Genomic DNA, 27712 nt, shown 5'->3' with positions numbered 1-27712 from the left:
CGACGCTTTTCTTGTAACTAATAATGATGAATTTTATTACTCGAACTCGAATGAATATGACCATACAGGATGTGCGCCATAATCTATCTATCTTCTTATTTTACTCTGACGCTATTTGTAGGCAACTCGCAACCTACAAAATCCCTAGGCTTTCTACACTCGCTGCGCTAATGAGATATTGAGAACGTAGTTCCCTACAATGTCGATGCGCGCACCTCTGGTGACTTCGCCGGAGTTCGAGCTTCGTTTTAGCTTCACCTTTGGCCAATATTACATACGTCCGTTTTTTGTCGTATGTACGCACGACGAATTTTTCAAGCTTTTATTAATTGGTTGCAAGAAAGGATCTCGGACCTCTTTGTCCTATAACCAATCGACAGGCTTGAAAAATTTGTCGTATATTTGTCGACAAAAACCGATCGCATGTATTGGCCTTTCATTTTCTATCCTAGGGATAAAGTTTTATAATTGATACCAGTATGAATAATACAATTTAGAAAATTCTAGCACTACCAAAGCACTTGTAACGCGTGCATTGATTAAATCAGAATTTTCTCTGCAGTCTACACTGGTCTACATGCTACATGCGTAACTCAGAACGCACCTTAAATATATCATAAATGAATAATTGGAATGCTTGTTTTATCAAAAATAAAAATGTGTTTAGATTGTTTATTATATATCAAGTCAGTAGAAAATTTCAGTTCTATAAATTATATTAATCTGTACATCTTTTATTTTCATATTTATTAAAACATTGTTCTGATATATCCAACAAAAAGACAATAGAAAATTTATTAAATTCTAATTTCAATTAGAAAAACATATAAATGTTTGTTAGTTAATCGAGAATACTTTATTTCCATATATATATATATGTATATATCTTTTTTAATTATCTTCCTCGGATATATCTTCTTTATCATTCTCGTCTATAGCTTTGCCATTCTGTTCGATATTTTTGCTGTTTTGTTCGGCTCCTTCACCACCACTAAAATCACCTTCTAATCCTTCTACCTCTTCTTCATCATCACCATCAACCTCTGCATTTTCAAGTTCCGCTCGTTCCATCTGTCGCGCTAATTCTGCCTCGTCCGTCGCAGTAACGACTTTTGGCTAATATTGTAGAAAAAAAAACAGAATAATTTCTTTATTATAATATACAAAATATTAGATGAACATTATTTATGCATGAAACTTACTGCCATTTGTACGTTGAATACACCTCCAAGTGACATTATTTTATTCTGTATGACTTCGATTGCATCACTTAATGCCTTTAAACCATCCTGTTTTTCTGGAGTAGATGTCGTCATGACTGAAAATCACACAAGATATATAACGTCATGATTTTTAATATATGATTTGACATGTTGATTTGAAAAATAATATAGAACATATACCATATAATGGAGGAGCAATTAAGTTAATTTTTATAGGAAGTTCATCAGTGGAAAGAGCTAAGCCTGCTTTTAATGCAGTCTTAACAGCATCAATGCCTTCATAACCATAACAAGCCACTTCTACATCTGCTCTAATTTTAACCGCTTGCGAAGTAAGTTTTCGTTTAATATTATTTAGTAACACTTCTTTCGTATGTTCGTCCAAACCACACTCTGCTAAAATGGAGGGATCCCTAAAAGTATTTATATTCATAAATATATTTCCAGAGATACATTTAAATATATTTTTTTCAAATAAATAAAAAAGGGCTGAATAAGTAAAGAAGGGTAGAGACTAGATTTTGGTATCTAATTTAAAAAGTAAATTTTAAATATATCTTCTCGTTACATATACTGCTAATTAGTATTGACGTACAGTTTATATAACTAGGAGATATATTTAAAATTTATACACAAGTATTATTGGACACCAAAAACTAGCCTCTATTTGACCTTTCTTTAATTGATTTATTTATATAGCGATCTAATTTAACTTATTGCAGTTATTAATGCAGTTAGATTTTGCTTACAATACTGATTGTTTGAAAAAATCATAAGCAGATGCCTTCTGTTTCTTGTATTTTTCTTCAAAGTGCCAGGCTGTTTTCTGATAGAGTTCCTCAAGCTGGTCATCATTATCATAGTGCAACAACTCTGCTACGTGTCTTAAAATTGAATTAACAGCTTTAGCCTTAGCATATCTCTCTGTGCATTTTTCCACATCCTCAGCAGACACACGACGCTTACTCAAATCGATGTAACCTAGAATCCATAATTAATACATTTCATTATAAATAATGAGAATTGTATAATTGAAAACTTATGTAAATGATTTAATTTTCCACTAACTGCAATTGTTTCTCATTTACTCAATATAGTTTTTCTGTTGATTTTTTATTTGAACCAATAAAATATCTTCAGTTACCTTTTTCCTTATCTACACGAATAACAACAACTGGTTCAGTTTTGCCTACTCGGATAAGTTTGTTGATAGACCTAATACGTCTTCTAGAGAGCTCAGAGAGCAAGATCATGCCTTCAATATTATTGTATTCCAATAGATGAACGTATGCACCCATCTCAGCTATACTACGTACATTTACCATCACCACATCCTCCACTTCTGGATACTTTTCTTTGTAAAATCGACAAGATAGTACCATGTTTTGCTAAAAACATGTAAGATTGTACAATGCAACGACATTAAAAATAACATCCTGCTAGTAATATAAAAAATACAAGAAATATTTTTAAAATATATCGTCGACAATTTTGTGAAATTTTCATCAAAATTTATTTAACCTCTTATGGACGGAGCCGCCTGGCGATAAAAAGGTTTGGGTGACTATTTGCGAAAATGCATTCATAAAAGATTAAGCTGCATTCCAAAATGTCTTGTCTGCGAAAAATTTTCTTCAAAATATATAAGTACAAGTAACATGCAATATTGTATTATATATTGTATAGTAAAATTTTCCTCAAAGGAAATATTTTGGAATGTAGCATTAAAAAATATAAATAAGAATATGTTAACTTGAAGGTTAGTGAATTCTGGAAAGAATTGATAAAATATAGCCGTTAAAAAATATTCTGATTGTTACCTAAATAATTAATACTTGCGCGAAGATAAAATCCTCCCTTTATCCTTAAATGGCTTAAAACTGCAAAAAGTTTCACTACGGGAAACTTGTCAATAATCCATGTGCAAATTCTCGTCTAAAAGTCTCTTTCATCAACGACACCAACTCTGATTAACGCATAGCATGCATAGATTGCATAGACATATAAGATAGACTCAGCATCCATATATTGGGTCATCTAAAAAGTATCCGCGATTTTTTGTCACTAGATGTGTGTTGATGGTCATCTATCTAGTGACAAAGTACCGCGGATACTTTTTAGATGACCCAATAATTTACTATCATTTTTCCGCATCGTGTGAACATAGCACATAAATTGACGTGATGGAAAGTGCAGAAAAGGGCATACTGAAATCACACGTAATGCATCATTATTTTTTTTATCTTGGTATCTATATTTATGAACTCAGATTTTGTCATTTTGCTTCATTCGTCTCGACATTATGCAATTCCATCATATCAATCAACATCAAATTATTTTAACCTCTCAAAATACAACCAATCAAACGTTCCGCAGTTTGTTAAAGTACTCTTTCAAGCACCAACCACAATAAGTATATTTTAATTGTTTCTAATAACAAATATATATATATATGTGTGTGTGTATTAATTGTTAAAATATCTCTAATATTTTGCATATATACTATAATAAATAATATTTTATCATGCTGACAGATTCATATGCTTTCGCTAGATTGAGGTTATTCCGTTCCGTTTCCGTCAAAATTTTTCTCATTGTGTGAAATTCAACTACGAAAAAACATAACGGAATTGTTCTGATTCGTCAACTCTCATCATTTATTTTTTCCGTTCTTTTTCCGTTCCGTTATTTCTCACTCCATGTGACTGCACTCTTAGGTTTCAAGAAATAAATTAACACAATCAATCCCCAGGAAAACGGACTCTAAGGGTGAAATCACATGGTACGGAAAAGGACTGCGAAATAGAGAATGCGTCATTGAAACAACCAATTAGCACTATTCAAAATAACGCAGAATAACGCTTGGTTGCTTCTATGACGCATTCTCTATATCGCAGTCGTTTTCCACACCGTATGATTTCACCCTAAGGAAAACAAGCATCGTGTGCCATAGACTTTAGTCTATGGATCTGTGTCTCCCTTGTTGGAAGGCATCTGTTTTAACCTCTAAAATTTCGAAACTTTAATGCTTGTTTTGTAAAGCCAATCGCCTCCTTTTTCGGATTCTTTCGTTCTGAGTAAAGGCACGTTGAATGAGTACATTTTTATTAAGAGGTGAGAAAAGTATTCTATAAATATCCAAATTTTAGATCGCAGAATGACTGTACGTTAAATTTTAACACAAATTTCTTTCCAATTTTATTTAAAGATTTTGAAAGGTATTTGCATAAATATTATTTGCACGTGCAAAAATAGCGTATAAGGTAAAAGTATACCATAACAGGTATACTTTTAATAACATAACATGATTCTCGCAATGATTCAAAGGCTTGTGATATCGAGCTGCAGAAGTAAAATTGACATTGATACATACCGAAGAATTATACCGAGTTTGAATATTTTGCGAGAAAGGACAGCAGTGATGAAAGCAGAATTTTCTATATATCACATGTGCATAATTCACAAGAAACATTTTTACAATTCTACAATCTGCTTGGATAAAGTTAACCCAAAAGAAAATAGAATTGACATCGTAGATAATGTATCTACGTTTCAAATAAAAAAAAGACCATCTAGGAGAAATAGAGCCATAATAACTGACGACAAGATTCCAAAGCTTAATGTAAGTTTATTGTGTAAAGAATTAGAATATTGCTTTAATTTTACAATCCTGTAATAAAAAAAATAAGAAAAGATGTATCACCTCTATACTTAAAAAATGGCACAAAACATACAACTAAAAAAACATGACTGTATATGAATTAAATAAACATCATTCTGTTAATTATCAAAAATGAACTAACTTAATGAACCTAAGTAATGTAACTAACTCAATTCATAAAGAAATATTAAAATTGTCACAAACAAAAGATGGTTGTTTTAAAAGATTATTAAAAAAAAAGTATGAAATAAGAATATCAGATTAAGAATATCTTTCTGTCAATATTATTTGATAAGGCAATAATTTTCTATCAAGTTAAAAAATAGGTTTTCTCTTTTGTGAAACTTAATTTTTTCAGTTGTGTCATTTTTAAAATAAAGGAATAATATGTATAAAAGAAATTTCTACGTTAGGAATGGACTGTGAAAGCATTAGCCACTGCCGAGGAATACAATTTGGAAACTTTAGCTTATGGATTATTGGATCAACAGTTATACATTCCTAGTAAAATCTCTACATCAACTAGTCGTAAGTATCTTTATAACTGAATTTTCTAGACATTTTACATTTTTATAAAATATAAATGATGCAAGCATTGTATGAGATTTTATGAGATGTTGTAATTATTCGAAATGAACGTGAATTTTTGTACATCCGAATATATGCTGTATTATTCATAATTTAATTCACTTATTAGTCATTTGTGATAAGTATCGACATTTAGACATTTATCGGTCACACTTATGCATATAAAGAGCAGACAAAGGATTACCCCATCCTGAAACTTTCAAAAAAATCAAAATTTTTTGCTTAAATCGATAGTTTAGGGTCTTAAGGGGATGCTGGAGTGTCCTGTTTTATCATTAAATATTAAAAACATCTTTCTGTGTTTATGGACTGAAAAATCCTTCTCCACAATTAAAGTATCGACAACAACGCAAATCGCCAGCTACATTTGAATACGAAAAACGAAAAAAAATTAAAGACTTACAGTTTTGTTATCGGCTTCTGTAGTCAACACATCACAATATGTGTTGCATATAAGAGTTTCAGATTTTGCACGTTCATAAAAAGTAGCTGGCGAATTGCGGAAAACCTAAACGAACAATTCTATGCTTTTAGAAACGCGGTAGGAGTTTAGTATAAGAGAAAGGTGTATCCGAAAATTTCGTTTGTATATTACGAATGAAATTGACGTGAAGCCATGAAACTAAGCAGTATTTTAGTTCCGCGATATTCCGACAGCGGCGCTGTTATGAAAAGTGCGTCGTTGAACCATAGAAATGATCTGAATTATCGACCTACTCAGGCCCATATCAATAAACGTGCCCTGGTCAAAGTTTTTTCTTTTAAGAGGAAAAATAATAAAATAAATATGATATTAGTTATTTCAATTTTGTTGAAATAATTTCTTCCTAAACAAGAAACATACCATATTATTTACATATGAATACAAATGAAGATAATTATTTTAATTACACTGTTGTCTTTTACATACATTTTATTTAGTAAATTATTGATGCATATATATAAAATAATACACACATATATATATATGTGTATACATATATATATTAGGTGTTGGAATTAATTCGTAGCGTTTTACAAGTGATGGGAAGTACTTTCATTAATGTATTTTTTAATGCTCATGTGAAATAAATAACATTCTTTCATTAAAAACGCTACGAATTAATTCCAACACCTAATATATTATATACACACACGTGTGTGCGTGTGTGTGGGTGGGTGGGTGGGTGGGTGTGGGTGTGTGTACATATATACAACCATGTCTAAACTTTATTTACTGAATTATTGACACATGCACATATCAAGATTCGGAACGCAATGTGTGTTTCGGTTGAGCTTCCATTCTGCTCATATGTCGGAACGAGTAAGCGACGATCTCGTAGCAGACGTAGCATATAAATGAAATTTTCGAATACTCATTGCTCTTATACTAAAGCTCGTTTCTGCAAGCATAGTATTGTTCTTTGAGGTTTTCTGTAAATCGCCAGCTACTTATGCAAGATCTGAAATTATTGTATATAGCACATTTTTGACTCGACTCGGATGTCGAAACGATAAGCAACAATCTCGTAGCAGACGTAGCATACAAATGGAATTTTCGAATATTTTCATTGCTTTTATATTAAAACTCATAGCTCGTTTCTGCAAACATAGTATTATTCTCTGAGGTTCTGTAAATCGCCAGCTACTTATTTTAAACGTGCAAGGTCTGAAATTATTGTATATAGCACATTTTTTATTCGACTCGGATGTCGAAATGTCGATTTAGAGAGAAGCGCCATTCCTCTTATCGCGCACAAGCGAAGTACCGCTATTTAATTATAGAAATGGATTGAATCATTATATAAACCAGCAATATATTATCGGTTGGAAACGCTATAATAATATTTTTTTATATATATAGAAATATATATCAGGATCGTTGTTTAGAAAAGAAATCATGCGTCCTTGCTGCATCGGCGATGATGCCAGAATCGATAGAAATCATATTCTTGAATTGCAGAACAAATTATTGAAACAGAAGTACGACAGAGTGAGACAGAGCAAAAACAAAAAAGGATAGAAACTCCGATTGTAATCGGTGAGACTCCGCACGCCGAGCTGGACTTGTCGAACGAAACAGCGAGTCTATCCTTCAGAGTCTCTCTCTCTCTCTCTTTCTCTCTCCTTTCTCTTTCTCTCTCTCTCTCTCTCTCTATATATATATGATCGCTTGTTTCTAGCGAACGAAAATGCTTTCTGGAAAATTTCGATCGCTCAATGTGTATAATTAAGAGGAGAAGGAACATTATAGGTAACATATAAGTTTTAATAAATTATGCTAATCCTATATCCCTTCAATTTATGTATGATAGCAAAAATAATTTCAAAACACGATAATTTACGAGATATTGATATTTCTATTATTTTCCATGAGCGTTATATATCACATTCATAGAAATGATTTGCAAGATCTCGGCGTGATCTCACGCGTAAGATGCGAGATCTGAATGTTAGAGATCTCATGATCAATTCCTTTTTTCTTTTTTCATAATTTTTTTTTTTTTAAATAAGTGACATTGTTAACAAACATATACTACAGGCTAAATATATTTTTATTTAATTATTGAAATTATATGTGTATTTCTAAAAGTTTTAATTTACCTTTAGAAAAAATAAAAAAAAAATCATGTTTCTGTAATAATGTTACGTCAATCAGTACTTTCTGTGAAATGTTTTTTTTATAATTATCATCCGAATGAAAATTCTGATAATCAATCAAATCGCAAAAGTGCGATTAATATAATTATAAGGATGATTAATATAATTATAAGAATGATGTCAATATAATTTTATAATTAACAAATCAAAAAGCCTTTATATGTGCCTTTATATGCAATATACAAATAATTTTTTATTTATCTATTAAAGTGATTCGGTATTCTTCCTATAGTTAGTGGAATACATGTTAAATTTTGGGTCGACTTTTGAAGCATCGCCTTCTTCCCCCCCCCCCTCCCCCCGCCGCCGCCACTCAATGCTCGACGGCTGAGCTGCACCGGATCGCGCGCGGATGTGTATCTCAGGAACGTTGCACTAAGAAATATGCTCCGTACCTTATAGCAAATTATTAATCCTTTACTTTCCTTAGTCTTCTGTGATGTCTTCTTTATTCAACATGCCTTCTTTATTCACATGTTGAATAAAGAAGACATCACGGAGTTATTGAAGTTGAGTCATTCCAGTTTAAAATTACGCATTTCGTTCTGTATCGACTCTTATTAGTCTTAAATTGATATTATCAGTATTCTATATTAAAAGATATTACATTTTGTGGCACATAAGCGTGGTCAGTAGCTCTTTGAAAGAAAACCGAATGTATCAATGTAATGTATAAAAATAATAAAGTAAATATTTTAAAAGTACATAATATTTAGTAAAATGTATGTACTTATTAATGTTCAATCACTATTATTAAGAAAATAACAATTATGTAGGAAGAAAAATATTTTTATGATAATTTTCATGCTAAAATGTTGTCATGATAATTTCCATGTTGGAAGGTATGATAGCAGCATGTTTCTTATACTGTGACGCTCCTGAGATGCACGTCCGCGCGCGATCCAGCGGTTCAGCCGTCGACTGTTGAGCGGTTGTAAAGGAAAAATAGGCAGCACTTCAGAAATTGGCTCGAAATGTGTAATTAGTTCTAAGCACACTGAAGTACACATATAATTTCTATAATTTTATAAAAATATATTTGGAGTAATATGTTCATTAATAACGTTATTTGTTTAAAAAAAAAATTAAGAAAAAAAGGAAAAAAGCAGGATTGAACATAGGATCCTCAACATTCTTCTCGCACCTAACGTCCGAGACCACGTTGAGTTTTTGCAAACTGCCTTTATGAACGTGGTACATAAAATACACGGAAAATCGTAAACTATATCTCGTTAACTATCACGTTTTGAAATCATTTTTGCTATTATATATTAATGAGAAAATATATGATTAACTCTTTCACTTATAACATCGTGTGAGACTCGTGGTAAAGAAATCGGGCCAAACATAATAATATCATTGATGAGAGCCGTGGTACATCTATCGGGCCAAACATAAACAACATGTTCCAGGCTGTTAATTATGGCACGCGCCATCGTAATTTAAATCGTAGGGCAAAGGATTAATATAATTTAATAAAAATTATGTATTATCTAGAATGTCTCTTTCCTCCTTATGATACACGCCAAGCGGCCGAGATCGTCAAGAAAATATTTTCGGTCGCTAGAAACAAGCGACCACAGAGAGAAGGACAGAGACAGACTCATTGTTTTGCTAGACGAGCCCAGTTCGGCGTGTCCGCGCGGAGACTCACCGATTACAATCGGAGCTTCTATCCGTTTTTGTTTTTTCTCTGTCTCTATCGAAATAACAGAAATTGAAAGAATTTTAAATCACGAACACGGTTGCCAGTTCTCCGTTTTTTTTTTTTTTTTTTTTTTTGACAGACTTCGGTTTCTTGGACTAATATTCAATACTCCAGCAGATGTGAAAATCTCCAATTTTTGTCTGCAATTAAAGAAATGTGAATAGCATTGTCATGATGGACTCAAAAGCTGATTGCTTGACATGATGGAAACAAAGAAACTAATGAAGAAAAAAAAAGACTGAATAGTAAACAGCTTCTTTGAAACCTTATAACTTTTGTCTGAAACGTTTTTTCTAAAAACGTTATGGCCTTACTGCACAAGAATGGCCGTAATTCAATCATAGAAGAGAACGTGAATCATAGGTCAACATATTATATTTTGGCGTATTATGCATGCCGATACAAGTATAATTCACATTCCTTTACGATTATAGTCACCTTTATGTTCAGCTCCTAAATCCGGGGTCTTTTTGGAGACCCTATATAATATATACGTTATACATATATATAACATACATTATACAGTCAATAGTCACATGCATAATTTTCGTACGATGCTGTACGTTTATGAAATGTATATAAGTATATCATATGCAAAACAAAATGTTTTAGTAAATGTATACACTTATAGGTCAATGTGTACGTTGACTAACAGCAAGTTACAATAAGTATATTTTTACTAAATACATTCTGACTTAGATATATCTTCGGATGTAACCATGTATTTGAAATACATGTATATACGTATAATGTAATAGCACTTTTTCCTTTCTCAATACCATTTTAACTTAGGATGTAACATGTATTGTCAGTACGTAAATACATTGCACATACATATGTAGCTATTCCATCTCTTTTTATTATGTTTAATGGGCCTTTTACAATTATAAGCCATAAATAAGAAGTCAGAAAAATTGACTGTGATTGATCAATTTTTAGCTTCTGACTTCTGATTTATAACTAATGGCTTATTGTAGAAAGCCCATAAAAGAGAGATAGAAGTTATATCATACTTAGCTCATACTTAGCTTTTCATGCAGATATAATATAGACACATTAATGAATAATAGAATTATATTTATGTGCAATTATATTTATGATGTACTCACATTACAAAACATAAAATATATTTCTAATTCATATTCATGTACGTGTGTAGCTACTTCATCTCTTTTTGTTACGTGTAACAAAAAGGTGTACTGATCTTTTTTCTATGTTGAAAAAATAAAAAGAGATATGTTTTTTTATGGTCAAATATACACATATTAATGATATATGCTTTTATATTTTTAATATCAGAATATACATACAACTAACATAAATTAAAGCTAACGAGAATCAAACGCAGATGATCAGACGTAACATCTTAAAAAGATAATCAAATTACGAATTCTCTAATTAATATATATAAATTCATTTTATGTGTACAGATATACTCATTATATATATATATATATATATATATATATATATATATGAATATTCGTGAAAAAGAATTACATTATGTATGTGCAATGTCGTATTCATTTATTGATATTATATTATAATATATTATTATTACCTAAAATTGGACGTAAGGAAAAAGTGCTACTACGGCTTCGTATCGATATAGCTATTAAAGTTAAAAATCTGTACTTTATGTATATTATAGATTTTTAATACTGATGATATATATTGGAACACGGCCTACACTGCATGTGTACATAATACAACTGTATTTCTAAGGTCCGATTCTATAAATATAAGATTAATTTCAATTACGGTTTATTTTTTTCTCAATTTTAAAATTGGAAAATTTTCCAAAATAAATTTTACATTTGTGGAACCGACTCTAATACACGTCCCTGCTAAGATGGTAATGTAGGAAACGGAATAAAAATATCGATAATTAATCGATCGAATTTCCTGCATGATCATATTAACTCAGAGGGCGTAAGCATCTTATACATTGGAAATAAAAATCTGTAATATCGACCTTGATTAACTTCAGCCTTCGCTCCAGCATCCCCTTAAGGGGATGCTGGAGTGTCCTGTTTTATCATTAAATTTTAAAAACGCCTTTCTCGTAACTGAGTTTATGGATTGAAAAATCCTTCTCCACAATTAAAGTATCGACAACAACGCAAGTCGCCAGCTACATTTGAATACGAAAAACGAAAGAAAATTAAAGCTTTACAGTTTTGTTATCGGCTTCTGTAGTCAACACATCACAATATGTATTGCATATAAGAGTTTCAGATCTTGCACGTTCATAAAAAGTAGCTGGCGAATTGCGGAAAACCGAAACGAACAATCCTATGCTTTTAGAAACGCGATAGGAGTTTTAGTATAAGAGAAAGGCGTGTACAAAAATTTCGTTTGTATATTACGAGTGAAATTGACGTGTAGCCATGAAACTGAGCAATATTTTAGTTCCGCGATATTCCGACAGCGGCGCTGTCATGAAAAGTGCGTCGCTGAACCATAGAAATGATCTGAATTATTGACCTACTCAGGCCCATATCAATCAAAACGTGCCCTGGTCAAAGTTTTTTCTTTTGAGAGGAAAAATAATAAAATAAATATGATATTAGTTATTTCAATTTTGTTGAAATAATTTCTTCCTAAACAAGAAACATGCCATATTATTTACATATGAATACAAATGAAGATAATTATTTTAATTACACTGTTCTGTCTTTTACATACATTTTATTTAGTAAATTATTGATGCATATATATGAAATAACATATACATATATATATATATATGTATGTATATGTATGTATGTGTATATATATGTGTGTATATATATATATATATATATATATGCATATATAATAGCATACATATATACGCGTGTGCGTATGTATGCGTGTGCGCGCGCGCGCGTGTGTGTGCGTGTACATATATACAACACATGTTTAAACTTTATTTACTGAATTATTTACACATGCATATATCAAGGTTCGGAACGTGATGTGTTTCGGTTGAGCTTTCTTTCTGCTCGGATGTCGGAACGACAAGCGGCAATCTCGTAACAGACGTAGCATATAAATGAAATTTTCGAATACACTTTGTTCTTATACTAAAGCTCGTAACTCGTTTCTGCAAGCATAGTATTGTTCTTTGAGGTTTTCTGTAAATCGCCAGCTACTTATGCAAGGTCTGAAATTATTGTATACAGCACATTTTTGACTCGGATGTCGAGTCTTAGTAAGAAGCGCCATTCCTCCTATCGGTCGCGCGCAAACGAAGTAGTATTGCTATTCAACTATAGAAATGGATTGAACCATTGTAAATAAATCAGCAATATATTATCAGCCGGAAACGCCATAATAATATATTTTTGTATATATAGAAATATATATCAAGATTGTTGTTTAGAGAAGGAATCATGCGTTCTTGATGTATCGATGATGATGCCAGAATCGATAGAAATCACATTCTTGAATTGCAGAACGAATTATTGAAACAGAAGTACGACAGAGTGAGACAGAGAAAAAACAAAAAAGGATAGAAACTCCGATTGTAATCGGTGAGACTTCGCATGCCGAGTTGGGCTCGTCGAACGAAACAGCGAGTCTATCCTTCAGAGTCTCTCTCTCTCTCTCTCTCTCTCTCCTTTCCTCTCCTCTCTTCTCCTCTCCTCTCCTCTCCTCTCCTCTCCTCTCCTCTCCTCTCCTCTCTTCTCCTCTCCTCTCCTCTCCTCTCCTCTCCTCTCCTCTCCTCCCCCCCCCATCTCTCTACGGTCGCTTGTTTCTAGCGACCGAAAATGCTTTCTGGAAAATTTCGGCCGCTCAATGTGTATAATTAAGAGGAGAAGGAACATTATATTAGGTGTTGGAATTAATTCGTAGCGTTTTACAAGTGATGGGAAGTACTTTCATTAATGTATTTTTTAATGCTCATGTGAAATAAGTAACATTCTTTCATTAAAAAACGCTACGAATTAATTCCAACACCTAATAGATAAAATATAAGTTTTAATAAATTATGCTAATCCTATATCCCTCCAATTTATGTATTATATAATAGCAAAAATAATTTCAAAACACGAATTTACGGGATATTTCTATGATTTTCCATGAGCCTTATATACCACGTTCATAGAAAAGATTTGCAAGACCTCGGCGTGGTCTCACGCGTAAGATGCGAGAGCTGAATGTTAGAGATCTCATGATCAATTCCTTTTTTCTTTTTTCATAATTTTTTTTTTTTAAATAAGTGATTGAAGACATTGTTAACAAACATATATTACAGGCTAAATATATTTTTATTTAATTATTGAAATTATATGTGTATTTCTAAACGTTTTAATTTACCTTTAGAAAAAATCCAAAAAAAAATTATGTTTCTGTAATAATGTAACGTCGATCAGTACTTTCTGTGAAATGTTTTTTTTATAATTATCATCCGAAAGAAAATTCTGATAATCAATCAAATCGCAAAAGTGCAATTAATATAATTATAAGGATGATTAATATAATTATAAGGATGATGTCAATATAATTTTATAATTAACAAATCAAAAAGCCTTTATATGTGCCTTTATATGCAACATACAAATAATTTTTTATTTATCTATTAAAGTGATTCGGTATTCTTCCTATAGTTATTGGAATACATATTAAATTTTGGGTCGACTTTTGAGGCATCGCCTTCTTTCCCCCCGCCGCCGCCGCTCAATGCTCGACGGCTGAGCTGCACCGGATCGCGCGCGGATGTGTATTTCAGGAGCGTTGCACTAAGAAATATGCTCCGTATCTTCTAACAAATTATCAATCCTTTACTTTCCTTAGTCTTCTGTGATGTCTTCTTTATTCAACATGCCTTCTTTATTCACATGTTGAATAAAGAAGACATCACGGAGTTATTGAAGTTGAATCATTCCAGTTTAAAATTACGCATCTCGTTCTGTATCGACTCTTATTAGTTTTAAATTGATATTATCAGTATTCTATATTAAAAGATATTACATTTTGTGGCACATAAGCGTGGTCAGTAGCTCTTTGAAAGAAAACCGAATGTATCAATGTAATGTATAAAAATAATAAAGTAAATATTTTAAAAGTACATAATATTTAGTAAAATGTATATACTTATTAATATGACGTTCAATCACTATTATTAAGAAAATAACAATTATGTAAGAAGGAAAATATTTTTATAATAATTTTCATGCTAAAATGTTGTCATGATAATTTTCATGTTGGAAGGTATGATAGCAGCATGTTTCTTATACTGTGACGCTCCTGAGATGCATGTCCGCACGCGATCCAGCGGTTCAGCCGTCGACTGTTGAGCGGTTGTAAAGGAAAAATAGGCAGCACCTCAGAAATTGGCTCGAAATGTGTAACTAGTTCTGAGCACACTAAAGTACACATATAATTTCTATAATTTTATAAAAATATATTTGGAGTAATATGTTGTCATTAATAACGTTATTTGTTTAAAAAAAAAATTAAGAAAAAAAGGAAAAAGCAGGATTGAACATAGGATCCTCAACATTCTGATCTCGCACCTATCGCCCGAGACCACGCTGAGTTTTTACAAATCACCTCTATGAACGTGGTACATAAAATACACGGAAAATCGTAAACTATATCCCGTTAACTATCACGTTTTGAAATCATTTTTGCTATTATATATTAATGAGAAAGGTATATGATTAACTATTTCACTAATATCATGTGAGACTCGTGGTAAAGAAATCGAGCCAAACATAAACAATATGTTCCAGGCTGTTAATTATGGCACGTGCCATCGTAACTTAAATCGTAGGGCAAAGGATTAATATAATTTAATAAAAATTAAGTATTGTCTAGAATGTCTCTTTCCTCCTTATGATACACGCCAAGCGATCGAGATCGTCGAGAAAATATTTTCGGTCGCTAGAAACAAGCGACCACAGAGAGAAGGACAGAGACAGATGACTCATTGCTTTGCTAGCGGGCCCAGTTCGGCGTGTCCGCGCGGAGACTCACCGATTACAATCGGAGCTTCTATCCGTTTGTTTTTTCTCTGTCTCGCTCTATCGAAATAACAAAAATTGAAAGAATTTTAAATCACGAACACGGTTGCCAGTTCTCCGTTTTTTTTTTGACAGACTTCGGTTTCTTGGACTAATATTCAATACTCCAGCAGATGTGAAAATTTCCAATTTTTGTCGAATTAAAATTCTTTCATTTTCTTTTTATTAAATTATATTAATCATATCTTTCTCATTAACGTAGCAAAAATGCAAATGCAAAAATGATTTCAAAACGTAAACATTGATGAGATATACAATAGTTTACGACTTTCCATACACTATATGTATCGCGTTCGTCGAGGTGATCTGCAAGAACGCGTGGTCTCGGGCGTTGGGTGCAAGATCAGAATATTGGAGATCTTATGTTCGATTCTGCTTTTTCCTTTTTTAATTTTTATTTAATAAATAACATTTTATTTATTAAATTTTATTAATAAACATATTACTCCAAATATACTTTTTATAAAATTTCAAAAATTATATACGTATACTTCAATGTGCTCGAAATTAGTTGCGCATTTCGAGCCGATTTCTGAAATGCTGCCTACTTTTCCTTCACAATCGCTCGACGCTTGACGGCCGAACCGCTCACGCGTGGACGTGTATCTCAAAAGTGTCATAGTATAAGAAACATGCTGCGACCATACCTTCCAGCAAATTGTCATGAAAATATTTTCCTTCCTACATAATATTGTATTTTCTTAATAATGGTGATTGAACATCATATTAATAACTTAATGCATTTTACTATTAGGTGTTGGAATTAATTCGTAGCGTTTTACAAGAGATGGCACAAGCAGTACACTATTTCGTTGTTACCTATAGTTCTGTATACATTGTAAACATCTATCATAGGACGTCATTTGCCGTACATAACCTTTCTTGAAATCATAAATAACAATACTGTATAATTCATTGAATATGTCAAAATTTGTGCCAGATAAAGTGTTTTTGCGGGGAGTTTTGCTTCATTACTTTAATATGAACAAAAGTGCAGCTGAAGCTCATCGTATTTTAGTGGATGTGTATAGTGAACATGCTCTGGCTGAGCAAACGTGTAGGAAGTGGTTTGCACGTTTTAAAGCTGGTGATTTCGACTTGGATGACAAGGAGCGACCTGGTCAGCCGAAAAAATTTGAAGATAACGATTTGCAGGCACTGCTCAATGAAAACTCATGTCAAACACTTAAAGAATTATCTACGTCATTGGAAGTTGACTTCTCAACAATAGGAAAACGTCTTAAAAGTTTGGGCATGATCCAGAAGGAAGGACATTGGGTCCCATATGAATTGAAACCAAGGGATATTGAGAGACGTTTTCTCACGTGCGAACTGCTGCTTCAACGGCAGAAAAGAAAAGGTTTTTTGCATCGGATTGTTACCGGTGACGAAAAGTGGATCCATTATGACAATCCAAAGCGCAGAAAGTCATGGGTTAAGCCCGGCGAACCATCAACATCAGTGGCAAAGCCCAATATCCATGGCTCAAAGCTCCTGCTCTGTATTTGGTGGGATCAGAAGGGTGTCATATACTACGAACTGCTAAAACCGCATGAAACCGTTACTGGAGATCTCTACCGACGGCAACTGATGCGCTTGAGCCGTGCATTGAAGCAAAAACGGTCGGAATACTTCGAAAGACACGATAAAGTCATCTTGCTGCACGACAATGCTCGCCCACACGTTGCAAAACCAGTAAAAACATACCTGGAAACACTTAAATGGGAAGTGCTACCGCACCCGCCGTATTCTCCTGATATTGCACCTAGCGACTACCACTTGTTTCGATCATTAGCTCATAGCTTGTGCGAGCAGAAGTTCACATCTTACGAAGATTGTACAAAATGATTCGATTCCTGGATTTCATTTAAAGATGAACAGTTCTTCCGACGCGGTATTCATTCACTGCCCGAAAGATGGTCAAAAGTAGTAGAAAGTGATGGGAAGTACTTTCATTAATGTATTTTTTAATGCTCATGTGAAATAAATAACATTCTTTCATTAAAAAAACGCTACGAATTAATTCCAACACCTAATAAATGTAATGTACTTTTAAAATATTACTTTATTATTTTTATGATACATTCAGTTTCAAAGAGTTACTGATCACGTTTTTATGCCACAGAATGTATTAGGTGTTGGAATTAATTCGTAGCGTTTTTTAATGAAAGAATGTTATTTATTTCACATGAGCATTAAAAAATACATTAATGAAAGTACTTCCCATCACTTGTAAAACGCTACGAATTAATTCCAACACCTAATAATATAAAATTTTACTTTACCGCATCATACATCTGGTCATCTATTTGTACTTTTTTTAGTGGAATAAACCTGGAGAATACATTTAAATGACGTATCAATAATAGAACTTCAAAGATAATAGAGAGTCTTTTTACAATAACGTGAATTTAGATACGGTGAACGCCTTTTCTTAATTAGTCGCTAAGGAAAAGATAATGTGATCATGATATCGATTATGTATCTTTTTTCTTAGAGTGATAAATAACAATTTTTTGTATGTATGTGTATTATATATATATATATATATATATATATATATATATATATGCATACATATATCATTTTGCGTGACGCTGTATGTGTGGAAAACAACGGCATTATACGAGTCAATCAGCTGTAACCAGTATGACCCGCGTTCACAGTATCATTGCCGCACAACAGTACTGTCAATGTAGTGTAGTGTAGTAGTGTTCTACACACACCATATATATATGTGTGTGTGTGTGTATGTGTATGTATATATGTGTGTATATGTATATATATATATTTATATAGTGTTTTTTGTTCACAAAATAGAAAAAATAGTAGCAGAATATTGTCTGCCTTTGATAAGAGAAGGTTATGGGTGCTTTATAACAAGCGACTCAGTACAATATCTCCCTTGTATTATCGAACAAAATTGTAATAATGCACCGTGTCGCGCTGTGTCTCTTGTTGGAAAGCACTCTAGAAGACTAAAATTGGTTATTGTGATGTGTGTTTCTTGTTGGCACCCTATAAAGCCAGAATGAGAAAGGTTAGCATCTTTATGTTATTCGTAAAAATATCACTTTTATTTATCATACAAGTGATATGATTAAATTTATTGTTATAACAATAAATTGCGCTTTGCCTAATTATGATCCAATGTCAGAGACGTTCATCGTGAGCTGACTATTTTTAATTTACTGCCAGAGGCGTTAATCGTGAGCTGGCTAGCTATAATAAAATGTCACAACCATAAATCATATTTTGGCTAGTTATAGACAAATGTCAGAGGCGTTCATCGTGGGCTGACTATTTTTAATTTACTGCCAGAGGCGTTAATCGTGAGCTGGCTAGCTAACAAAATGTCACAGCCATAAATCATATTTTGGCTACTTATAGACAAATGTCAGAGGCGTTCATCGTGGGCTGGCTATTTTTAATTTACTGCCAGAGGTGTTAATTGTGAGCTGGCTATTGTTAATTTATTGGAAGAAGAATTTCGATTATTAAATTTGGTGAAATACAATTACGAAACCAATTTATAGAATTTTGCGTCTGCAATTAAAGAAATGCAAATAGATGCATTGTCATGATGGAATCAAAAGCTAATTGCTTGACATAACCGAAACAAAGAAACTAATGAAGAAAAAAAACTCAATATCAGTAAATAGTTTCTTTGAAACCTTACAACTTTTATCTGAAACGTTTTTTCTAAAAACGTTATGTAATAGCCTTAGCACAAGGATGGTCGTAATTGAATCGTAGAACGTGAATCATAGGGCAACGCATTATATTTTGGCGTACTATGCATGCCGATACACGTTCACATTCCTTTACGATTAGTTATAGTCACCTTTATATTCAGCTCCTAAATTCGGAGTCTTTTTGGACACCCTATATAATATATATGTTATACATATATGTATGTATATATATATATGTATATATATATATATATACAACATACATTACACAGTCAATAGTCACATGCATAATTTTTGTACGATGCTGTACGTTTATGAAATGTATGTAAGTATATCATATTCAAAGTGTTTTAGCAAATATATACACTTACAGGTCAATGTACGTTGACTAACAGCAAGTTACAATAAGTATATTTTTACTAAATGAACACTCTGACTGTGACTTAGATATATTTTCGGATGCAACCATGTATTTGAAATACATGTATACACGTGTAATGTAATAGCATTTTTTCCTTTATTCCCAATGTCATTTTAACTTAGGATGTAACATGTCAGTACGTAAATACATTGCACATACATATGTAATTATTCCATCTCTTTTTATTATGTTTAATGGGCCTTTTACAATTATAAGCCATAAATCAGCCATAAATAAGAAGTCAAACGCTAAAAATTGGCTGTGATTGATCAATTTTTAGCTTCTGACTTCTGATTTGTAACTAATGTGTTATTGTAGAAGGCCCATAATAAAAAGAGATAGAAGTTACTCATACTTAGCTTTTCATGCAGATATAATATAGACACAGTCTATTAGTGAATATTAGAATTATATTTTATGTGCATTATGATGTGTACACACATTATAAAATATATTTCTAATTCATATTCACATATGTGTGTAGCTACTTCATCTCTTTTTGTTCCGTATAACAAAAAGGTGTACTGATGTCTTCTTTTTTCTACGTTTAATAAAAAGAGATATATTTTTTTATGATCAAATATTAGTGATATATACTTTTATATTTCAATATCAGAATATACAACGAACATAAATCAAAGCTAACGATAATCAAACGCAGATGATCAGACGTAACATCTTAAAAAAAATAATCAAATTACGAATCCTCTGATAAATCCTCATTTTATGTGTGTGTGTGTATATATATATATATATATATATATATATATATATATACATGCATTATATATATATATATTTTATATATGTATACAATTTTAATATTGCACATTTAAACACAGAGAATGCATAAACAGCTTAGCATTGATAACTTCTATCTGCAACGTATGTATATTCACACATTATAGTACATATATGCAATATTGTACAATATTGCCTATGTGTGTATTATATTTAAGTACATCACTAATATTTTAACATGATTAACTTCTACATATTTTTATTAAACATAACAAAAAATGGTATAGCTATGTATATTATATGTGTAATATATTTATATATAGCTAATACATATCACATCCTGACCTAAAATGACATTGTACGACAGGAAAAATGCTATTATATAGGCCCATGTGTCAATGTACACTGTCAATACTGAAAATCTATAGTTACGTATTTTCAGTACTCGCAGTGAATATCGAAATACAGTTGTAGTATCACTTTTTCCTATGATTTTTCCTATCATTTAGAGTTTAGTCAAGATGTAACATATATTACTGTCAATATATGGACACGTGTTTCATATATATATATATATATATATATATATATATATATAAATGAATACGACATTGCACATACATAATGTAACTCTTTTTACTCTGTCTAATAAAAAGAGATAGATACTTATACATTACTAATATGTCGACTATATATCTAATATAGAAAATTGTATGTACATTATACTATGATAATTCTAACATTGTTGTAACATATAACAAAACATTATTAGTGAATATAAATTATAATTATATTTTATATGTATTATAATGTACATATACACAATAATATACAAAATATAATTTTAATATTGCATATATCATTAATTCTATCTTGCATATATCATTAACTAACATGTTTATGTCTTCACTAATATGTCAATAATATTTTTTGTGTTATTGTGTATATACACATATATTATAATACACATAAAATGTAATTGTAATTCGTATTCATGAATGTCTTTTTATGTACAACATTAGAATTACATTTTATATATCATTATACACATTATAATATAAAATTTTAATATTGCAAAAATGGACATAGAGAATATCTGCATGAATATCTATCATAATATATATATATATATATTATGATATTCATTTATGATAATATATTATCGTAACCTAAAATGGCATTGGATGTAAGAAAAAAGTGCTATTACGGTTTCGTATCGATATATCTATTAATTAAAAATCTGTATTTTATATATATTACAGACTTTTAGTACTGGTGATATATATTAGAACACGGCCTACATTGCATGTGTATATAATACAACTAAATATGTATATAATGCAACTAAATTTCTAAGATCCGATTCTACAAATATAAGATTAACTTCAATTATGTTTATTTTTTTTTCAATTCTAAAATTGGAAAATTTTCCAAAATAAATCTTACATTGTGGTACCGATCCTAATACACGTCCCTGTTAAGATGATAATGTAGGAAACGGAATAAAAATATCGATAATTAATCGATCGAATTTCCTGCATGATCATATTAACTTCAGAGGGCGTAAGCAGATCATACATTGGAAATGAAAACCTGTAATATCGACCTTGATCAAGTTCGGCCTTCGCTCCAGCATCCCCTTAAGAATATAAAATTTTTTATCCAAAAGTGAAATTCCCAATATTAATGAAGATACAGTTGATTATATCGAGCGATGCACAACAATCGGTGTCTCTACGCCGCCATTAAACTGTTCCGTCATTATTTGACGTTATAGTTACATATCTGTACTGTAGATGACATTGACACACAATTTTAATATAGATTATACCGATTTCGGTTAGAATTCAGTGCGTCCGTGTACTGAAAATATGACAAAAAGCGATTGTTATTGAAACTTTAATCACCTTTTTCTCAGAATAGTGTTTTCAAAAACACTGGACACCAGAACTACCACAAAATTAATCCAAATGCTTTGAAATTTGGTTCAGTTATTGTCAATTGAATTATTTAAAGAAATATCTAATTTTTGCGATAACTTATATACTTTTTTTGTTATCCACATTTTATGTCGAATTTTTACGTGAAAATGAACTTTTTTTCACGTCTGTACCATTTTTACATTTTTCAATATTTTTAAATTCTGTTGGGTATTTCTCTAGCAAATTTAATGCAGATTAAATATAATTTTTTAATTTTTGGCTGCAGCATACCTTGGATCTGCTCTGCTGTCTTCCGTGGAGACCTTCATTACATATAGAAGGCCTCCAAAAAATATGCTGTAACACCGTCATTTTGTTTTTTAGAATTATAATTTTTATACATTTTGTACATCAAAATATAAATAACAAATAGGTATTAAAAAATTTTTTGTATCATTTTTTGTTTTTTAATGGTATCTCTCAAAGTAAGGTATGATTTTGAGGGTGGACTAACCTCTTAATTAGAATCATTAGTATTATTATGCGTGTTTATATAATATATAATAAAGAAGTTTCCTATAAAATTCTATTTAAAAAATAATTGACATATCTGTCAATCATCATTTTGTTAAGGTAGTTCTTTAGTAATCGAGTCTTCATGAAATCTATGATTTTGAATACAGTCGTACTTGGAAGAGGCTGCGCGAGCGATAACGTCGAGGAACTAAAGCTTTCTCTTCTGTCGTTTCTAAATCGGAATGAATATGTTATGATCTTAATAAATGTATTTGTAAATCAAATTACGTATAGTGGATAAAATTAACGTGCCACGTCAAATGTAACGATTAAGGTTATACATGGTCCTTAAAAACATTGTACAAACTTCGAATGTACAAACTTCGAATGTACAAACTTCGAATGTACAAACTTCGAATGTACAAACTTCGTTATTGTACAAACTTATTATTTGTAATACAGGTTATTTTACTAATATTTATAATTATTTTACTAATTTCTCATATAAGAGAGAATTATAATAATTATAATTAATATTTACACTTAACCACTTGAAGTGTTATTCAATATATAGCTATCAAAGATCTCCGCAATGACAGCTTCTATGAAGTAAGCGAGAAAACCAATCAGGAGATCAATTCTGTATCTTGGAACGAGGTGAAAATTACAAAAGTGAGCGAATTTACTAGAATTCTAATAATTTCATTGGTCAACATCTAGTAAATTTGCTCACTGTAATTTTCACCTTGTTTGAAGATACAGAATCAAATCCCATATTGTTGTCGCGGAAAAACGACAACAATAAAAAACTTTGTTATAAGTATCGACTTAACATCTCTTTTTTTTAAAAAGGAATCTCGCTTTGCGTACTAAATTGAAAACAGAGAAGGGTCTTTTTCATAGCTGTGATAGATTTCCTAACCTGAACGGTTGTCAACTGTAACGATTAGTATCTCTGTTCACGCAAGTTCACAGGACAGAGCGACTTTTTTCTACCAGATTCGTTTATTTCATGAAAAAAAAACGCGTCGATTGGTATATTTTTTATCTATTTTGTATATGCTAAACTGAACAATTACCACCAATTTTACAAAATCATGTAATAGATTAAGCATAATCGAATATAGTGATTGTCATAATTTTTATTACTAATATCTCAAATCTGTGATCGTAAAAAAATGCTTTATTTTTTTATTGCAAGCCAATTGACATTGGGTTTATGTATTGGTATAATACAGATCCAAACTAGCTGGTAAGCCTGGTATAATATAACAAGCTTTGTATCTATATACAGTATTTTGTAAAGAAATGAATTGTGACTTTTAATTAGAAATACAAAAGAAATAATAATATGCTTCTAATACTTAGAAATTAGAAGCTCACAGTTCAGTTTGGAAGAATAAAGGAAGACAAACAAGCAACAATGAAATTGCCCATTCTGCTGGATTTACCAAAAGAAGAATTAGAAGACTTAGTCGATAAAGCAAAGGATTGGGCGCTTATACATGGAATATGTTTGAGATCGAAAAAAGTGTTTGATAGAAATATCTTGCAATTCGCACCGTTTACTCTTTTTCCATCACCATTTCCCCGAGAGGAATTCTATAACGCCTGTGATATTCAAATCATTTTGAATATACTTATACATAGAGTAGCTCATGATTATGATTTTTTGAAAAATACTTTGTGTGAGACTATAAAAGTGGACGATTTTACTAAAAACTTATTTAATATCTATAACATTATTCACAAGGAAGGTGTTGCTCAGAAAATATCTCTTGGCATATTACGCTCAGACCTAATGTTAGACACAAGTTGTCCCAAAAAAGATATTAAAATGCTCAAATCTCACTGCTGCTGGAAACAAGTTGAGATAAATACAATTGCTTCTGGATTTGGTTGGTTAGGACCTGCATCTATGCAGCTACATAAGTTTGTCTTGCAGGAACTTGGCTATATGGCTGAGCTGAAAAATCTTCCTGAAAATAATGCTCTACAAGCACTTTGTTCTAGTTTCATAGAAGCATGGAATTTATACGGCAATCCACAGTATGTTTGTAATTTCTATAAATATTTATTTTTAATCTTATAATTGTTTATTTAATCTCAAATTCAATGATTGTTACATTATTTTATGTTATCTATATTGTTTGAATATTATTTCGATTTTTTCATATTTAAAAGCATATAATTGTTTGCAGAGCAGTTATTTTGTTTGTTATTGAAGACACTACATATAATATTTGCGATCAGCGCTTTCATGAATATGAAATTCGTAAGCAAAATTCAGACATAAAAGTAATTCGCAGAAATTTAACGCAATTAGTGACTACTGCAAGACTAGGTCCCAATAAGGAGCTAATAGTAAGTAGTTATGTCGTAGCAGTAGTTTACTACAGGTGTGGTTATGAGCCTGGTCAGTATCACACTCAAAAAGAATGGGACGTAAGGTTGCTGATCGAGAGGTCATTGGCAATCAAATGCCCGAGCATTCAATATCATTTAGCTGGTACAAAGAAAGTTCAACAAACTCTTGCAAAGCCCGGTATGGTTGCACGTTTCTTAAAAGATGAAAAAACTGCAGCGAAAATCAAAGAAGTATTTACTGGTAAGTAATTGTTTTCTAATTTATTGAAATAAGTTACAGAAAGATTGTTATGATATTAATATTAGTGTATTACAACATGATATTCTTATTTAGCTACGTGTATGTAAAGTTAAATTATATGAACAAAGATATATGATTTTTTATTTCAGGTCTTTATCCATTGGATTTTGATGAATTTGGAAATGCTGCTGTAGAAATGGGTATTTCAAACCCTCATTGTTTCGTGTTAAAGCCACAGAGAGAAGGCGGTTGTAATAACTTGTATGGAACAGATATCAAAAATTTTCTAGAATCTGTAAAATCTAAACAAAATCGAGTAGCTTGGATTCTTATGGATCGAATTTATCCACCAGTGCACAGAAATTATGTTGTGAAATGTGGAAATGAAAATATGAATTTAGAGATGAAAGAACTAGTCTCAGAGTTAGGTATATTCGGTATTATCATTGGAGATAATAAGAATATTATAATAAATAAACAGGCTGGTCACATGTTAAGAACAAAATTATCCACTGATAATGAAGGTGGTGTGGCTACTGGTTTAGGTGCTTGCGATAGTCCATTTTTAATTGACTGATATGTGAAATTAATTCTATCGCTTGCAACCATGTACCACTTGCTATGCAGTTATATTATATCATATTATATCATTTCTTTCTTGAAATAATAATACTAATATTTTTACTCAAAATTCGATATTTTTATTAAGATTTTGTATGTACATTTGTAAATATACACATATACATATTCATATACAAATATATGTACAAATATATTGAAATAAAATGCATTTACTTATATAGTAATTAAAACTTTTATTTCATTAAAATAAATAAGATCCTTCTCACTACTTCCAAATTATAAAATTTAAAATTAAATTTGTTCTGTATTTTGAACATTTGTTCTATTTTTTTTTGCAGCTTTACCTGATGTTATACATGCGGTAGCCAAATATGAAGTGGGACATGAACCACGAGAGATCTTTTTCTTCCGAGAAGGTAGCATTGTTATGTGGAATATTTCTGATCTCGAATGTGGCAACGTATTGCAATTTTTGAGACGTTACGAGCAAAATCGTTACACAGAAGAATTGGTTCAAACTGAAAGCGAGTTAATGAATTATACTTATGCAGATTCCGGGTATCTCTATTTTTTTATTACTAAATACTTTTATGTTCACGGACTGCACGTATAAAATAAACTGTGAAAAACTTGGACAAATGTGAGTGCTTAAAAAAATTCAGTAATTCTCGGAATCTAACAGGAAAAAGAGTCACTTGAAGGATGGCGACATTATCTTGGCACAAGAAGCAGGAAATTTGGATAAGTACACATTTTCCAATGCCATGGCACAATCTGTCAAGTTAGGCATATGGGAGGCATCGTTAAATCGTTATGTCGATTCAATTGAATTTGTTACGGAAGATCTAAAGTTTGGTAAGAAGATTCAGATGACGCAGCACGAGGTGTTGAGAAAACAGGGTGAATTGTTCGCTCTCAGACACCGTATCAATTTAACGTCGGATCTGTTGGATACACCTGATTTCTACTGGGAACGAGACGATTTGGAAAATTTGTATCAACAAACCTGCGGATATTTTAGCATCGCGAAACGTACGAAAGTAAGTGTTTGATACACATTTTGTTGACTTCTATATGTTTCTAGCTTTCGTAAAATATTTATTGATTACGTAGGTAATGAACGAGAGATTAAATCACTGTTTGGAACTGGTAAGCATCTTGTCGTCGCACTTGAGCGATCGTCATCACGTACGTTTGGAATGGATGATTATCATACTTATTATGGTAGAGGTCGCTTTCGAAGTTTTGCATTACATCGATCGGTATCTTGTAAAATAATGACTTAATAAATAATAAATAATACAAAAGCTGGATAATAATCTATGTATATTATGTATATATATTTTTTAAATATATTGATATAAGACAGGATTGTTCGTTGAATTCCTTGTTA

General features: G+C 31.4%; 2 protein-coding genes across 5 annotated transcripts; one reads left to right on the top strand and one right to left on the bottom strand.

The window, feature by feature from the left end:
* Positions 1-637: 637 nt before the first annotated feature.
* Positions 638-3228, bottom strand: eIF2alpha (eukaryotic translation initiation factor 2 subunit alpha). The gene is made up of 6 exons (XM_087410884.1): positions 3044-3228; positions 2368-2611; positions 1973-2204; positions 1404-1636; positions 1203-1318; positions 638-1116 (listed from the first exon to the last, which is right to left on the bottom strand). Exons 2-6 carry the CDS (start codon positions 2603-2605, stop codon positions 892-894), a joined length of 1044 nt encoding a protein of 347 aa, XP_087267010.1. The 5' UTR covers positions 2606-2611; positions 3044-3228; the 3' UTR covers positions 638-891.
* A 916-nt stretch (positions 3229-4144) lies between these two features.
* LOC105145173 (glutathione synthetase) lies at positions 4145-27690 on the top strand. Of its 4 annotated transcripts, XM_011054568.2 has the most exons (8): positions 5298-5412; positions 22900-24381; positions 24498-25178; positions 25331-25737; positions 25887-26282; positions 26658-26877; positions 27002-27359; positions 27433-27690. In XM_011054568.2, the coding sequence occupies exons 3-8, from the start codon at positions 24553-24555 to the stop codon at positions 27595-27597; spliced, it is 2172 nt and encodes a 723-aa protein (XP_011052870.2). In that variant the 5' UTR covers positions 5298-5412; positions 22900-24381; positions 24498-24552; the 3' UTR covers positions 27598-27690. The 4 variants fall into 4 exon arrangements, with proteins under 4 accessions (XP_087267009.1, XP_011052870.2, XP_087267007.1 ...); XM_087410883.1 differs by lacking the exons at positions 22900-24381; positions 24498-25178; positions 25331-25737; positions 25887-26282 and adding exons at positions 4145-4337; positions 4432-4845; XM_087410881.1 differs by lacking the exons at positions 26658-26877; positions 27002-27359; positions 27433-27690 and having other exon boundaries at positions 22900-24164; positions 25887-26549.
* The last annotated feature ends 22 nt before the right edge of the window (positions 27691-27712 follow it).

The sequence above is a fragment of the Acromyrmex echinatior genome, chromosome 11 (genome assembly GCF_024713525.1).
Source record: "Acromyrmex echinatior isolate Ae372 chromosome 11, ASM2471352v2, whole genome shotgun sequence".
NCBI classification, from domain to species: Eukaryota; Metazoa; Arthropoda; class Insecta; order Hymenoptera; family Formicidae; genus Acromyrmex; species Acromyrmex echinatior.
Note: the sequence above shows the minus strand (reverse complement) of the source record. Positions and strands in the feature narration are given on the sequence as shown.

Excerpts from the sequence above, each read along its gene's own strand:
- eIF2alpha (XM_087410884.1), bottom strand. The coding sequence starts at position 2,605 with ATGGTACTATCTTGTCGATTTTACAAAGAAAAGTATCCAGAAGTGGAG. Across the intron at positions 1,637-1,972 it reads TTTTTCAAACAATCAGTATT|GGATCCCTCCATTTTAGCAG; the intron begins GTAAGCAAAATC and ends AAATACTTTTAG. Across the intron at positions 1,117-1,202 it reads TATTCAACGTACAAATGGCA|CCAAAAGTCGTTACTGCGAC; the intron begins GTAAGTTTCATG and ends CTACAATATTAG.
- LOC105145173 (XM_011054568.2), top strand. The coding sequence starts at position 24,553 with ATGAAATTGCCCATTCTGCTGGATTTACCAAAAGAAGAATTAGAAGAC. Across the intron at positions 25,179-25,330 it reads AATTTATACGGCAATCCACA|AGCAGTTATTTTGTTTGTTA; the intron begins GTATGTTTGTAA and ends AATTGTTTGCAG. Across the intron at positions 27,360-27,432 it reads GCATCGCGAAACGTACGAAA|GTAATGAACGAGAGATTAAA; the intron begins GTAAGTGTTTGA and ends TTGATTACGTAG.